The 17,506-nt window shown below is 32.2% G+C and overlaps 1 protein-coding gene and 1 pseudogene across 1 annotated transcript; both read left to right on the top strand.

Moving 5' to 3' along the window:
* The first annotated feature begins 925 nt into the window (after window positions 1-925).
* Window positions 926-8,319, top strand: LOC134723550 (complement C1q-like protein 4). The gene is made up of 3 exons (XM_063587131.1): window positions 926-1,029; window positions 2,857-2,922; window positions 7,873-8,319. Exons 1-3 carry the CDS (start codon window positions 939-941, stop codon window positions 8,280-8,282), a joined length of 567 nt encoding a protein of 188 aa, XP_063443201.1. The 5' UTR covers window positions 926-938; the 3' UTR covers window positions 8,283-8,319.
* A 2,132-nt stretch (window positions 8,320-10,451) lies between these two features.
* LOC134723549 (complement C1q-like protein 3) lies at window positions 10,452-14,082 on the top strand (annotated as a pseudogene).
* The last annotated feature ends 3,424 nt before the right edge of the window (window positions 14,083-17,506 follow it).

The raw sequence follows: 17,506 nt of genomic DNA, 5'->3' as shown, positions 1-17,506 counted from the left end.
CTTCGAGACTTTCATGCTGAGTAAAAGTCTTAACGTGCTAGCTCATTTAGTAAGCAGTGAGCAGAGGGGCATGTGACCTTCTAAGACGAGTGGTCTTTAAGGTTTCTCCGTAATGCCTATTGTTAGATGAGCAGCACACATACCAATTGTAGAGTCTTTGTTTAAGCCGATCGGAGATAGAACAAATGGCATTCTTCACTCGAAACTGGAAGTTGGTTCTAGGTTGATTTGACAAATGCGATTTGGTTTGACATTAATTTGACAAATGTAACAAAAAGATAACTAGAAGTGACGTCAACATGCTTATTAAAAAAAAATACTAAATACAATCACTAAAAAAATATAATGTTATTAAAAATTATGAAAGTAAAACTTACAATTCAAAAACAGAAACGTTTGAATAGGTTTGAAATTGAAAAAAGGTAAACTAGTAGTTTTCTTACTACACAAAGAAAACAGATAATCATGTATGTAAAACATTAAAGTCTACAAATAAAATTGAATTATCTGAGTTATCTCTCTTTACAAAGCAAATATTCTAAATAAAAAAAATAAACCAAATAAATACAGGATGTGTTGAATATACACCAATGACACGGCAACCCAGACTCTAAAACCTCCATATCCTTGATTTTGTTTTTATGTCCTTCGTAGGGGCATTGTGTTGTTGTTTTTTGGTCTGTGCGTCCGTTCATTAGTTTGACTGTCCTGTTTAAGATTTAAGTACCAACATGTACGAAACAACAGCCTGTAACACTATGAACATGTACAGAATGAAATTCGACATTAGAAGGGAAAACCTAATACGTTTTATTGTCTGGTGATTGATGTCTTTTATCACGCGATACTATCATCAACAATCAATAGCAAATACATATTTAAAGTTTCTTTTCAGAGACTGTATTTTGTATTACTTTTTGTGAAAATTGAGTTCTAATATGTTTTCCACTGGGACATTCATCTTGTTTGTGCTTTTCGCTGCTATGAATTATGCTTTAAAATCAGAAGCTAAAGGAAACTGTTCAAATGGTATGTATTTTATGCTATTGTATATAACGAAAATGTGGTATGATTGCCAATGAGACAAGTGTCTTCCAGAGACCAATTTTAAAGAACGAAAGAACGAAAAGGTAGACAGCTGTCAGCTGTAGGGCCATAGACAGCAATCACGACTTAACTCCCGTCATATGGTAAAATTTTGAGTCTAAAATGTGACACGATTCGAGAGAGAAAAATAATTACTAGATAATGGAGAGCAACAATAAGCGGAAAAATAAATAACTTGCAAAAACAAAAGACAACTACTGAATTACAGGTTCCCCACAATGGATTGCACGCACAGTACATGTATGCTGCGGAGTTTTACATGTTTATGAATGTCAAATCCTTTCCCATCCTTGATCGTTGGTTTCGTGAATGATTATAGTTTTTTTCGAAATGAGTTTTTGTAATGAAATAGATCATTGTTTATTTTATAATTGGCACGCTGTTGTATATGGAAAGAACATAATAAACAAACAACAATATACCACCTCTCATTAGTAAACACTTCTTCCAAATACTACAAAAGGGAAAATTCCATCGATAATACACTGGTAAGATAACATCATATAAAATCTGAACAATGTAACAAATTTAAAACACAAGTGATGCCTACTACTATTAAAGGAGAGGACCTCATTTGGTGTGTCGCTTCTCTTTCTTCCACAATACATTACTCATTATGCCTTTTTGTCCTATAGGTACCATGCATAGTCGCATTTGTCATCCTCTCTTATGGTTATTTCGTTTGGGGTATTTTGTGAGCAAAACTATAATAAATGCGTCCGGCTACTGATTTCGTCATCGGTTTGACTTTTAAGTAATAGAAGACTTAGTTATCATAATCTTTCACAGGTGCTTGGGGGACAGGACATTTTTCTCTCGCTTAATCTGTATACTATGAAGATACATATACTATGCATAAAGTGTACATTGTATTTGCTATTATTTACTATCAATTCCAAGTTTACCATCAACGGCGTTCATATATTACATGATTAACTCATACTTTCTTTTTGGCTACTTATTATATGTTTATCAAACTTATTGTGTACTTTACATAATAATATGGATATCTATTATTATGTCTCTGTCTCTTTTTTGGCTGTTTGTTTGTTATAGTTATCAACCACACTTGTATTAAAATGCATTAGATAGTTATATTTTTTTTATTATAGATTCTTTATCTACATATATGTTAAGAACTAAAATAGTATGTAATATTATCTTATTGATAAGGATATAACTTGATTACTGAATTATAACTAAATTTATTACATTTATTAGTGTACAATAATACATGAAAAGAAAAACCTGATTTATAAAAAATTACACAAAACACAACAAAGAAAGCTATAGACTAAGGAACACGAACCCCACAAAAAACCTGGGATGCTCTCATATGCCACCCGTCGTGTTTCTTATGTTAGTTCAAACCAGGTTATAAGTCTAATTCGTAAGATCATATTCGGGAAAAGGGGACAGGATTGTAGTTTTGACATTAGGAACACAACTTGTTCTACAAGGGTCCACTAACTCGCCGGATGATTTCAGCTTCACAACTATTGTAAAAATTACGAGATCTACAATCCGTTTGTATGCGCTGTTAGAATGTTGCTTTCAGATACATGGAAAGCGCACCTGTGCAAATATGTCACTATAACTAGATTATTGTCACAACAAATCTTCATTGATATTTTCCTTGTTCATCAATTTTAGTAAGAAACAAAGACATAAATTATTCGTATAAATTAGATTTCTATGGTCTGAAGGTGACTATCAAAATATTGTTAGTACATACATTTATATTTTCAGATCGAACAGAAACTATCATGGAAAAGCTTTTAAGTTTTGTTAAAGAAATCAAACTAATAAATTCAGGTAACTATAATAGATTTAGTCCAAAATGTTTACTGATTCAGATGAACCATATATTGGTTCTACAATGCACATCATGTAAATAATGTACTTACTTTTGTAGTGGGGTTTCAAGCATACATTATGTAACAGTATCAGGGCTTGTAGGTTTTACAGCAATACACATTTTTAGATCACAATTCATATGTACCGGTAAATATTTTCATGATAAAACAAAGTAACCCTAACAAAAAATCAAATATAGAGATATTCCCGTAACACCGCAATACTTATGTTGGTAATAATACTGAATAATTTACCTTTAACGTGTTTTTCATCGGCTATCGATGACAATGCGTTTACGCTCACCCATAGAAAAAAAGAGCAAAGTTCATGCATGTGCATGAGAACAAAAACAGAGAATATTTATGAATTAAACAATTATAAATCAACACGCAATGTTTAGTACTCCTATTACTTGATATTATATAAATAACACATAGCTGAGAGGGTGATAGAGCAGACTGTTACCCCGAGAAAACATTGTTAACCGCGGCGAAGCCAAGGGTGACAATGCTTTTTCAAGAGGTACCAATCTGCTTTATCACCCTCTCAGCTATGTGTTATTTAATTTTTTATACTGAATGGCCTATCAGGATTGTCTTTTACTGATTACTTTTAGTTTAAAAGTACTTTCTAGGACCTCCCGTTAATAACAATATTACAGGTATCACTGGGGTAAAGCTGAAGACCGTAACTGCATTCACGGTCATCCCAAGATGTCAGATGAAAAATTAGGTCAGTATTTTTATTGTCTGTTAAGGTGTTTCTACATCATTTTCTTTACAAAGCATACTTTGAAAAGATGTTAATTTATAAAAGATTCACACAGAAGTCACAAATCTCTACCAAGGAACGTGTATAAAACGGGAATTTGGATTTGAAAAATTCGCTAGGATGACCGTAAATCGTAATCGAGATGACCGTAACAGGATTAGCGATTCATAACAAGGCTGACCGTAATTGGTTAAAGATGACCGTAAATTGTTAAGGATGACCGTAACTTTTAAAGGATGACCGTCAATTCTAAGAAATATTCATATTTGTATTCATAACTGTTTGTCGAGTTTGTCTCAATAGGGGTTCGTTTAGCGGTTATAAACATGTTTTATCAATTTCTTTTCAACTATTTGTCGTATTTAGAGTTTATGACAATGATAGTAAATTGCATATTTCTCGTAAATAATTAAATATTTAAGGAATGACTGTAATATTTTTTCTGTCTATGAAAAAATAACATAAAAAAATTGGTGCACACTGAATAACGCGCGTAGCGGGTTATCTAACAGTGTGCATCACATTTTTTATGTTATTTCGAAAAGACAGAAAAAAAATACAGTCTTTTCTTAAAATTTAATTCTAAATTCCATTTTAAACCATAGTAAACCATGAAAAAACGTTGATGACTTACGGACACATGACTAAATTATGTCTATGGGCTCACAACAAAATAACGTCAGCCAATCAAAAGACGCGTTACATCCAAAATTAAATTATTTATTAATAACAACGTTAAAATTTGAATACCAATCAAATATTTTATTTTTCCAATCAGGGTCCCAAAGCGGGCATTTATACATTGAATTACCAATAATGAAAGTACATGCAACAAACATTGAAAATTATATAAAGTGACAGATATTATTATAGACAAATGACAATAAATTTGTTCATCTGTATAGGAGACACCAATTCAAGGGACGGTGCTGTAGGATATACTGTTGATTGCGATAGGCAATAACAGCAATCCTCCTCGTGTCAGAAGCAGATGAACAAAAATAAATAGAGAAACTGAATCCTGTCACTTAAATAATGTTTTTTTTAAATAACAACAAGAACTAATTTTGCGAAACATGGAATATAAATCTGCTATTTGCAGTGTTTAACCAGGAATATACACAACTCTTTTCATACAGTTGAGTTCTCACAAGACAGCAGCCGTAGCAATTTCTCTTAGGAATTTAAGTTAATGAAATTGGAACATGATTCAGATGTGATATAGATAGTGTCTGTCTTCGTTATATTTTGTGCAAGAAAAGAGAAAATGAACTTCATTTTCAATATTACCAGAATAACATTGCTGACATACGGTCTAAGGTTTGGAGGAGTTCCCTAGTATCGTTCTATTTTAATCTGCAAATGGTGAGATGACACCTTCAATTTCGTTAATGATCTCCTACGCTAAAATTTTGTTATGATATTTATATAGATACTTGTCGAAACCATAAATATCCTTAAATTTCACATAAGTGCGGAGCTCTCCTTCTGATTTCTAGGTCAGTTGATCCTTCCAAAATTTGTATGCACGTCTCTTTCAATATTTTTCTGATGGTATTATTTGAAATATTTTTCCCATCGTTTAGATTTGCAAAACCAGGAAGAGTTTTTAAAATGTGTTGGAGAAAGCTATACCATGACGATTTATACTGAGAATATAGAGATTTGAATGCTGGTATGCATCTTGTAATAAAGGAAATTATTCTTATTTTTTAGTCTAAGCCAATAATTCAATATAAACCTCACTTAGGTAAAGTGGAAACTGACTAAGTTAAAATAAGGCTGCACAATTTGTGTTTTTGTTTGTGCCGACCAGAATGAATTTACAAAATTTACTGTGTAGCTTTTCACAAGTTAAATTTGAATACAGTTTATCCATGCAAATTAGTTGTTTTCCATATCTGAATTTTGCTATCAAGGGATTGAATGAGCTCTAAATTTCACTTCATATAGAGGAATGAGCTTAATAGCATGCTCAAAAACATGCATACAGTACTAGTTTTTAAGGATTTAGAGATAATATGCCTATTAATATTTACATGGTCTAGAGATTTTTCCGATTAGCTGGGAAGGTCATTGATGAAAATCTTAAACAGGTTAGGACTTGTGTCATCTCCTTGTATAACTCCAAACTGTGTAGGGAAGAATATAATACAAATTGACAGCGATGCGACGAAAAGTTAAAGAAAAAAACACATTGATTAAGCATAAGATTATCCAGCGGAATCAGATTAAAATCTTAACATCTGCCTTGAAATATACAAACAGTCCATTGACAACACCGGATCCGATGGAACTGCAAAATTTATTCCGCATTCAGTTGGTTTGACTGAGATTAAACAATCCGTAACAAAGGAAAAGCAATATGTTCAGTAAATATTCCATTAGATAAGGATTTCAATAAGGAAATGAAGTCTTCGTATCGCCCTATCTCTTTTAGTTTTGCTTCAATATTTGGTAATAGTTCATAAATATAATAAAAGATGTGGTATAATTGCCAATTAAACAACTCTCCAAAAGACAATTCTCCACTCGAGACCAAAATGACACAGAAATCAACAACTATAGGTCACCGGACAGTCTTCAACAATGAGCAAAGTACATACCGCATATAAAGTCAGTATAAAAGACCCCCTACATAACAATGTAAAATAAATTCAAACGAGAAAACTAACGACCTAATAAAGTTCATTTTTAATTCATTTGGACACCCTTCTTGGACATAATCGCCACTGACTTTAAAATTGGAGGAACATCTTTTGAATGCTATAGTTAGTTCTTCTAAATTTATTTTTTGGTTTTCACTTGTATAATTTAGATTTTTTTCAGTACTATATACATTGTACATCAGATAGATTTAGAAATGTAAAAATTGTTGAACAATTCAACCCTCATGTTTAAAGCTAGCAAGATTCTCAGGCTTTCATTCGGATACGATTTAATACAGTTGGTGAACTATGTATTTGAAGCAAGTCTTATTTTCTTCTACCTATAGGATAATGCAGTCTTACACATACGTTTTATACCAACACAATTAATAATTTGATACAAAAAAGGTAATACAAATACGGATATCTGTTAGAATCGATGGTCATCCTTTATAAATTACGGTCATCCTTTACAAATTACGGTCATCTATTAACCAATCACGGTCATCCTTGTTTTATGTTACGGTCATCTTGAAAATATTTTACTTACGATTTACGGTCATCCTAGCGATTTTTACAATTCCAATTTCCTGTTTCATACACATTTCTCGGTAGCAATATGTGATTTCCGTGTGATTCTTTTATACATTTACATCGTACCAATGTATGCTTTGTAAAGAAAATGCTTTAAAAACACTTAAACAGACAATACAGATACTGACCTAATTTTTCATCCGACATCTTGGGATGACCGTGAATGCAGTTACGGTCATCAGCTTTACCCCAGTGAGGTATTAGAAAGAGAAAAAAAAGTCAAGCAAGATGTGGATTTTTTTTATTTCAACTTTGAAATAATAAAATCTGAGCCAAAACGAAGAACTTAAGCATTGTATTTAATACTTAGTGTAAATTCAATTCATTGTCCTTTAAATTATTGATTTCTGATTGGTCTGGACGAGAGGGTAACATTAAAAAAAATTGTCACCCGCTCAGCCATGTGATAGAATAAATTAATTTAACACCCTCGTATTATCCAATCAAAATACGGCAATTTAATATGAAGTATAATAAATGCGTTTTAAACCTTTGGCAACTCCACAGACTCAAATGTATGTAACAGGTACGATGTGATAATTCAGCATTACAGAGGAACGTTACCTTATCTGTCCCATTCAATTGATAAACTGAAGTTAAAGAAATGGTCTCGTCCACACTATTATAAAAACGATTCTTATGATATTATTATGAAGTGTGTGACATTGAACTGAAAGCTTTTATACTCCTATTGTGTCTCCGAGGTCGATATCGCAAGATAGCTGCATAAGATATAAATACATTAATATTTGACAAAATCATGGTTTTCTTCATTACGCTGAGAAGCAGTACTATTGTCGACAAGTAGAAACTTCTAAGGTGGATATTTGATTCGATTTTTTTTTAAACATTAGTTAAATTAATAAGCTGTATTGAATTTTTTACTTTTTTTAAGGCACTGACTGTAGAAACAATCACCAAAAACCGATAGCATTTTATGCTCAGTTAACAAAACAAGTGACAGTCTCTGGATCGGATACTGTGGTATTTGATAAGGTATTCACAAATACAGGGGATGCATACGATTCCAAAACTGGTATTTTTCGGGCACCTGTCAAAGGACTATACTACTTTGATTGTACATTAATGTCGATTGGAACCCCATTACACCTTATATTAATGAAAAATAAAAGTATGCTGACCAGAGGACACAGCTTTAGTAATCGTGATTTTGGTTCGATATCTGGAACCATAGAGCTTGAGATTGGCGATAAAGTGTCTATACAACATTACTCGGCTGCAAGATCAGAAGCTATCCATGGTGAATACGCTAGTTTTACTGGGTACTTGATTTCAATCTCTTGACGATTTCAAAACTTTGGAAAATGAAATTACTATTGAAAACTGTATATTTACATTTCAAATAAGTTGTTATTGTTTTTAGTAAAATTGGTTTTAATAAACTAGTCAAAACATTTACTAAATTTTATCATCGGTACAAGGACATCATTCAAAAATATAACTAAACATGCAGACATCTTATAAGTTCAGGTATTTTCACATCCAATCTTTTATGGTAATATTCTTTACAAAGCACAAAAACGTCAGTATTCACCTAAGAAGCTAACAAAATTTCTTAACAAACTTATTTAGAAGGGATATATTTACGATACTGTTGTCAGGTCATTACATATTGCATATCTTGCCTTTAATATTGATTTACTTATAGGGTCTTTGCATCAGAATTAAACAAATTTATTTAAAAAACAGTTTTTGGCATGACCCGGGTTATGATCTTCTCATAAATTTTATGATGGTATAATACTAAATCCTAACGGGAGGGATTGGACCTGATATTCATATGATGAAGACATGTTCTTTTAATCAGTTTAATTGAGGCCTGGAGCTGGCATGTCAGTAACTGCTAGTAGTCTATTGTTATTTAAGTATTATTGTCATTTTATTTTAATTTTTTTTTGTTACCTCTTCTGACATAGGACTAGGACTTCTCTTGAATTGAATATTCCTGTGCGTATTATTATGCGTTTACTTTTAAAAATTGGATAGAAGTATAGGGAGAGGATTGAGATCTAAAAACATTTTAAACCTCGCCGCATTTTTGCGCCTGTCCCAAGTCAGGAGCCTCTGACCTTTGTTAGTCTTGTATGATTTTTGATTTTAGTTTCTTGTGTATAGTTCGGAGTTTAGAATGACGTCCATTATCACTGAACTAGTATAAATATTTGTATAGGGGCAAGCTGAAGGACGCCTCCGTGTGCGGGAGTTTCTCCCTGTATTGAAGACCTATTGTGACCTTCTGCTGTTGTCTGTTCTATGGTCGGGTTGTAGTCTCTTTGACACATTCCCAATTTCCATTCTCAATTCTATTAAACTATGAAATTTTACAAATTAACCAATATATTATCTAACTTAATGGTTTACCGCAATTGTTTTCTGCGGGGATAAACGTTAAGTGATCTATTTGTTGACCTTATCTTTAATTTCCTTCATTTATCCTTAGTATGTAATGCTAATTCATTAACGAGACGCATAAGGTATCTCTTACAAAAAAGAGTCCTGTCGTTATATGTCAGACATGATAACATGAAAACTGACAAAGCATTAAAATTCCCACATATCTGTTTAAGTTGTTTGTCTTTTCAGCATTATAGTGTTTAAACAAAGCTCAAACACGAACACAAATACGAAATACTAAAGTTGTATTTTGATTCAGTTCTCCGAAAGTCATGTAACAATAGAAATGTATGCTTTTAGAGCGATTAGTACATGTATGTGTTTCTTTGAATATAGTTTTCTTAAATGTCATTTTAATGTTCATCATTTCATCATTTGAGGAGTTTGAATATTTGTGCTGTGTCTATGTTTTAAACGTTTAAACCCGCTGCATTTGTTTGCAATTTCCATAGTCAGGAACTTGTCATTCAATGGTTTTTGTTTGTTGATGAGGTTCATAAGTATTGTTCTTTTTTTTTTATAGATTAGACCGTTCGTTTTCCTGCTTGATTGGCTTTACACTTTTGTTTATGACTTAGATGGAGAGTTGTCTCATTCGCACACATACTAAATCTTCTGATAGTCAACGATTCGATCATGACAACCGTATGACTATATCCTGAGTTTATTTTAAATGAGTCTTAAGTTGATAAAAAAGGATTTTAGTGACATACATGACATAAACAGAAAAGAAGGAAATATTCAGAAAGAGGCAATAGCAGCCAAAGGGAAAACATTCTCTATAAAATATATAGCAAAAGTTCCATTGCGGAATAAAACCTTATTTTTCAAACCTTGATAGCTGTAACAAAACAACAGCATGTAACACTATGAATAACTATAGACTAAATGTTCATGTACAAATGAACAGAATGCAATTCGACATTAGCCACCGTTATGTAATCTGGTCGATTGGTGTTTATCACGCGATACAATCATCAACGATCAATATTAAATACAAATTTAAAGTTTTTTTCGTAGACTGTATTTTGTATTACGGTTTGTGTAAATTAAGTTCTGAAATGTTTTCCACTGGAAAAGTCATCTTAATTGTGCTTATCGCTGCTATGAATCATGCTGTAAAGTCAGACGCCAAAGGAAACTGTTCAAATGGTATGTATTGATAAATTGCAAATGAGATAACTGTCTACCAGAGACCAAATAACGAAAATGTAAACGGTTATAGTTGAACATCCATAGACAACACTCAATACTTGGCATAACCCGTAAAAAAAACGAAAATTCAAGTTTTCAGCAATCCACGAAAATTGATACCCCAAAAAATAAATGAATTCACAGTAATAGCTAGTATATGTTGAATTATTTTAAATGAATTACAAGATATACATAGGACGGTAAACTGAATGTATAAATTTACTACTTAAGGATGAGATTAGTTTCTTTGACCTGCAACTCCCATTAAATCATACAAAGCCTGAAGTCGAAAATATTTGTGATATGGAGTTTAAATATCGCGTTTTGCACTTCCTAAATTTGTCTTTGAAAGGATCAATTTTTTTTTACAGAGAACGCAAAATTTAGAGAAAATATTTTGATTCGGAGACCATTATCGATTTGTATCTTATACGCTTTTGCGCATGTTCAGTTCACACACTACCCATCAACGGCCGACTTGCACCACTGAAACACTCTAACTAGTTATTACAACTTGTATTACTTTAGCAAACTCGCAAAAAAATGAATATGATAGACTTGAAGAAACGTGTTTAATTCTTAGTTTTTCTCTAAGTAAATCCATCCTCTTTCGGAGCACCAGTGTCACACACATAGAGAAATCGCACCACTTAATTAAAATACGATCGACATCTTAAGAAATGTTGTAAAAAATATCACACAGAGACATAACTTGACACGCTCTTTTTGTAAAACAAAGAAAAACACTACAAATTAGCACCCCTGAGATATGTTTAATCATCAGCTTTCTTGGTTGTCCTCTTCTTCTCTGAGTTATTTTCTCTGTTTTAGGAGCACATTAATTTTGTAACACCGACATCTTAAATTATTAATTGGACATTGAAACGCATACAAAAGAATTATAACTTACAACATAATGCATCACTGCATATTAACAGCAAGAGAAACACGAAGATCACTATAATCATTCTAAGTAATCTTCCAGTCTGGCCCGTTTTGTTCTTGTGCTATATTTAAATTTTTTTTTTTAACTTTTCTAAAATATTGGTCATAAAGAAAATTACATACACTGTATTATTTAGACATGAAAGACACATTTGTATTGTTGAAGAGCGTTTTACAATCCCTTTACAATGTATTTTTTCCGTTTGTGTCGGTGTGAAGATGTATTGAAAACGATACAATTTCCGTTTATTGATAAGTATTTACAGATGTGTGGAATATATCTATCATTATGGTGATCCGTTATACTTTATTACATTTAACCACTAAATGTGGTTTAAAGTTACGGTACAAATCTGCGATAAGAGACATAGAGGCACTATGATAGCGAGTACTTACCGTAGAACCAATCCCTTTTACATCACAGTTTATATTCAGTTTGATGTTGCAATACAATCTTTTACAACAGATAGAAGCATATTTTTAAACCTTCAATCGTTCTGCCGTTACTTTTTGTTTTGTTTTCACTGAAGCGGGGTTTTGTGACATATTAATATGGTCCTTTGATATTTGTCTTGTTCAGCAATTTAATGAGGGTTTTTGTACCAAAATATGTTCCTTGATATTTGCCTTGTTCGTCATTGCTGATGTTAAGAAAAAAAGATATATATTACTCGTTTAGAAATCAATATTAGTTGATTTTTTTGACTTAAAGGTGACTATCAAATTATGGTTTCTATATAAATTTATCTTTGCAGATCGAACAGAAACTGTCATGGAAAAGCTTTTAAATTTTGTAAAAGAAATCAAACAAATAAGTTCAGGTAACTATTATAATTTAAGTCCAATATGTTTACTGAATAAGAAAGACCGTCTATATTTACGGTTATATACTAACTATAGCCGTCGGATTTCAAGTATTCATTTTATTACAGTAATGTGGCATAAAATTGAGAATGGAAATGGGGAATGTGTCAAAGAGACAACAACCCAACCAAATAAAAAAACAACAGCAGAAGGTCACCAACAGGTCTTAAATGTAGCGAGAAATTCCCGCACCCGGAGGCGTCCTTCAGCTGACCCCTAAACACATATATACTAGTTCAGATGTATCAGTTATTATCTAACCTCCAACACATTTCTAGAAATATGATTGGTTGAAAGCATCCGCGTCGTGACCGTGTATTTCTATATTAGGTCATTAGGGAGGCGGAGCTTATTTCAATACACGATTAGTAGTGACGTTTCGACTTTGACACTATTTGATTATTAATATGTATTGAAAGTTCGGTTTAATTTTGTTGATATTAAATTGTTATTGTTGACATTAATTTTTTGTGCAGCCCAATGAAAGAAGGGTCTGAAAATTTAACACTTGAGAACTTTAATATATAGAAATTAGAATATGTTGATTGCAATTGCAAACGAGACAACTATAGTCAAAATTCAACAAATAAAGTTAGTCGGTAAGATAATTCGTTACATAGTTATATAATACGATATAAACGTGGTCAGTAAATTCCAATTGACTGACCCCGTACATATCGTATTAGGTCACACCTCAGTAAATAATAATATTTGCAGGATATAACAACCCTCAAATCAAAATTAATATATTTGTCCTCGGTGCATTGCTTTTACGCCAATAGACATTTCATTTGCACTAATAAAACCCATTTGCGCCAAAAATAAGCATTTCATTGGCACCAATAATACAGGTAAATACAGGTAATACAAGTAGTATAAAATAATAGTTTCGTTCAAAAGAAAGTTCAAATATTAATTTTAAAACACCTTTTTATTAATATATAATAAAACATTCATCAAAAGTGGCGGGTCAATGAAGACGTCCCGGTGTTTAGAACCCTCTTTGTCGTTGACGATCAATACGTTTAAGTGGAGATTTATGGTTGGAAATCCCCTTTTTTTTTAATCCTGTCTGGTAATATAAACTTCGAGACTTATTTCCACGGTCACTATGACTATATACAAAAATCGAAGACGAAATAGTGAAAATAATACAAATTTCTCTGTGGGATATTTATTCAGGTTTTTGCTCTACATGAAATTTTAAGCTGTTAATGTATTTAAATTTCTTATTTTTTAAGGCACTGGGTGTAGAAACAATCACCACAAACCGATAGCATTTAATGTGGGGTTGTCGAAAACAGTGAAAATATCTGGATCGTCGACCTTGGTATTTGATACGGTTTTTACAAATACAGGAAATGCATATGATCCCAAAAACTGGTATCTTACGAGCACCCGTCAAAGGACTTTACTACTTTCACTGTACTTATATGTCCGTTGGAACCTCATTAAACCTTATATTAGTGAAAGACAACAACAAACTGACCTATGGACACAACCGAAATTCGCAAGATGCAGGTTCGATAACTGGTACCCTGGAGCTTGAGAAAGGAGATAAAGTGTCTATACAACATTTCTCGGCTGCCGGGACAGAAACGATACAGAATGCATACAGTAGCTTTACTGGATACCTGATTTCCACCATTGAACGTTGATAAAACTCTTCAATACTCATGTTATATATAATAAATGCACATTAGTTGTAAAATTGTTATTTTAATTAATAAAATTGTATACGTTCAAATTTCGTCACCACTATCCAGTTCGCTTTTAACGAATGACACCTATCGAAATAGAATATTTACCGGGTTTGTAATAACATAAGCAACTTTTGAGTACCACATAAGAAGATGGTTTAGCTTACCATTCAGGAGCACCTGCGATTGCCTCAGTTTTTGATGGGATTCGTGATGCTTAGTTTCTATGTTGTGTTATGTGTACTGTAATATTGTTTTTCTTTATTTTTAGCCATGGCGTTGTCAATGTTTTCAGTTTATTTTCGATCTATTAGTTTTAATGTCCCTCTGTTATCCTTTTTCTCCTCTAAGATGGTTCGTTACTAGCATCCAGAAATTGGTTTCTGCAGGAATAAGAATTATGTCTTTTATTATTTAAGTTAATAGTATATAATGTGTGTCATCTATATTGTCCAATATTCATCTTTGGTCTCGGATGGTCATGCACGGAGCTCGTTTGTGCTATCTATCTGTGTAGAAATAATATTTTTCGTAACAAAAGTCTCTTACAGCATTTAAACGTTATACTAAAGAACTTTAATAATACAATCAAAAATAAATTGGTTAGAGAATACCTGAAGGTCTTTCCATCCGCATTCACCCAATATAAGAAAATGTGGCAAAAAACAGTATCTATGATCGTAAAAGACAGTTTATCACACGCTAATTCTAATCATACAATGTTTAAGGCATTTTTTCTTAAATTGAATGAGATATTTAGCCATTTCCTGTTAAAGATGCTACTTGAGGTTTAACGAAAGTGATAGAGGGTTGGATTTGTCAAGGTCATATATCTATCAACCTAATGCCAACCACCCCATGGCATTATCATCGATAAATATGAATGTATACCAAACATCCAAATCCTGAACGTCAATTTTAATCAAATTAAGGTCATCACTCAAGAAATTTTACGGTCGACATCATGAGCTGATTGGACATTATGACAAACGTGTGTCAGTAATCATATCTGATATTCTTCCTTAGTCATAACATCCTTCTTTCTTTACCGAATTGAACAAAGAAATAACACGACGGGTGCCGTATAAGATGCAGGAAAGTCTTACCCTTCCGGAGCACATTATTTCACTTCCGGTTTTGAATGGAGTTTGTGTTGTTTCTTATTTATTATTTATAACTGTTGATGTAAATAACAGTAGTATACCGCTGTTTAAAAATCATAAATTGATAGAGAAAAAAACAAATCCGGATTACAAACTAAAACTGAGGAAAACGTATCAAATATAACATGTATAAGAGAACTACGACATACCAGAGACACAAGACGGAAACGTAACACACAGAGAAACGAACTGTAATGTAACAATGGCCATTTTCCTGACTTGGTACAGGGCAAAAAATATGAAAAATTGTGGGTTACAACATTAAAATTACAACAGAACACGACAGGGTTACAATAAATAAACAGATTAATGGGAGAAAATATAGGACAGAGAAACAAACGAATAATAAACATTCAAAGGTAACAGGTTAAAAAATATCTTTATAAACCAGACGCGCGCTACGTCCACACTTTTGGATTTGTGTGTCTTTGTTTACTCCTTGGTTTTGATTGTTATTGTCTTACCTTTTATCTTAACCTAGCTGTCATGCTCATTGAGCAGGGACCGCAAATCAAAGGCTAAACGGCTATACTATATATGGTTAACTAAGTAATGTAAACATACATCTATTTTTTTTAAGAGGGGATACAGCTCCAATTAAATGTCAACGTACCTTTTTCTACCAAAATTAATGTATTACGACATGTCGCAACGAACAAATTCAATTTTATACCTTTTTTTAGAAGGAGTTATTATAAGCCAAAATCACATTTTATGAACTTGATATCATTTTCATTTTTTGTGAAACCTTCGCCTATAATCCAAAGACCCTATCTAGGTATATACTACTCATGGTTTACCAGTAACAAGTACATATCACTTATATCAAAAACATAAAGGGAAGTGACTCTCACATGGATTACATATACCGCTTCGATCATGATTTTAAAAAGTCCTGCGAATAATATGATAAATTTGGAGAAAAAAAAAATTCGCTTTCTTTTATGGTTGCGATGTAGTAGAAATAACAAGTACAATTATAGTGTTTGTGGATTCTTACAAGAAAAAGAGTTATGTTAAATTGGTAAAATCCTTTACGCGGTTCGACATCATATACCAATTATCCGAGCCAAATCTTTCAACACAAAATCTGCTCGCCAAAAATAAAAGAGGCGACCCCTCCCCCCCAAAAAAAACAAACAAAACAAACAATAGTCTTCCCATATTACTACATTTACATAATTGATACGCCTCTACTCCCGATTTAATCGTGGTTACTATCGGCATCCAATCATAGGTTTCTTCATACTGATAAAATAAATATTATTTCAAGATAGTTTTGTCTGAATACCACTACGCGAGTAAACAGTTTCACCGTATTTCAGAAGATCATCTTTCACTGTGAAAAAAAGAATATTTGTCAATGAAATTGACCATTCGTTCGTCGAACATGCAGATGAGCTGGTAATGTACGGTTGCTTGTTTGGTATTTGGTAAAGTTTAGGTTTCCAATACAAACAAGGCAAGTTCTCCGATTAGTTACTTTATATAATATTCATTGAGACCACGAAGAAATTATAATTCTCCAAAATGTCATCATTGTTAAACATGTTGAATGATGTTTTTGTATGTAGGGATACATTACTGCTCTTTTATTTCGTATTCTTTTAAAGACATTCGTAGTAGAACGATTTTCATACGAAGACATGTATCAAAAAGTTAAATTGTTTGATGTTCGCTTTGCCAGTTATTACATCCTCCAAATTTGATTGAAAAGTGTTTTCTTTACATTTCAAGTCAGTTAGTAAATTGTGTAATTTAGTTTTATTATTACAAGCGTTTTCGACCAAGCTATCAATATGATTGAGATAAAAAAAAAAATATATTAATTTGAATCTAAATCATGACAAATTTGATAAAAAAACTATCAGGAATTTCTCGAAACTTAACCGAACCATGTTAATCGTTTAACGGAACAATTGCAATTTCAATAGTTTTCTTCTAAAAAACAAAAACACCATTTTTGGCTGTTTCTAAGATGTTTCCATGTCCCAAATTGTTTACAGGAGTATTATTGTATTGTAAATATTGTATTGTATTGTATTGTTTATTTTGTTATCATGGTTACTGTTTTAACATAGCATTGTTTATTTACTTTGAAGTTCGGTATTTTTGTTATATTCTTTTGCATAAAGTTTCTATCGAAATGGCAAATATGTAATTCGACCAAATATATGCATTAATGAGAGAATGACTAAAGATGACAGTGAAATTTTCAAAGTCTTAGGTAGAACAAACTGACAATGCA

This window comes from Mytilus trossulus, chromosome 6 (genome assembly GCF_036588685.1).
Source record: "Mytilus trossulus isolate FHL-02 chromosome 6, PNRI_Mtr1.1.1.hap1, whole genome shotgun sequence".
NCBI lineage: Eukaryota > Metazoa > Mollusca > Bivalvia > Mytilida > Mytilidae > Mytilus > Mytilus trossulus.
The sequence above is the reverse complement of the archived record's forward strand: the minus strand, read 5'-3'. Positions and strand labels throughout refer to the sequence as shown.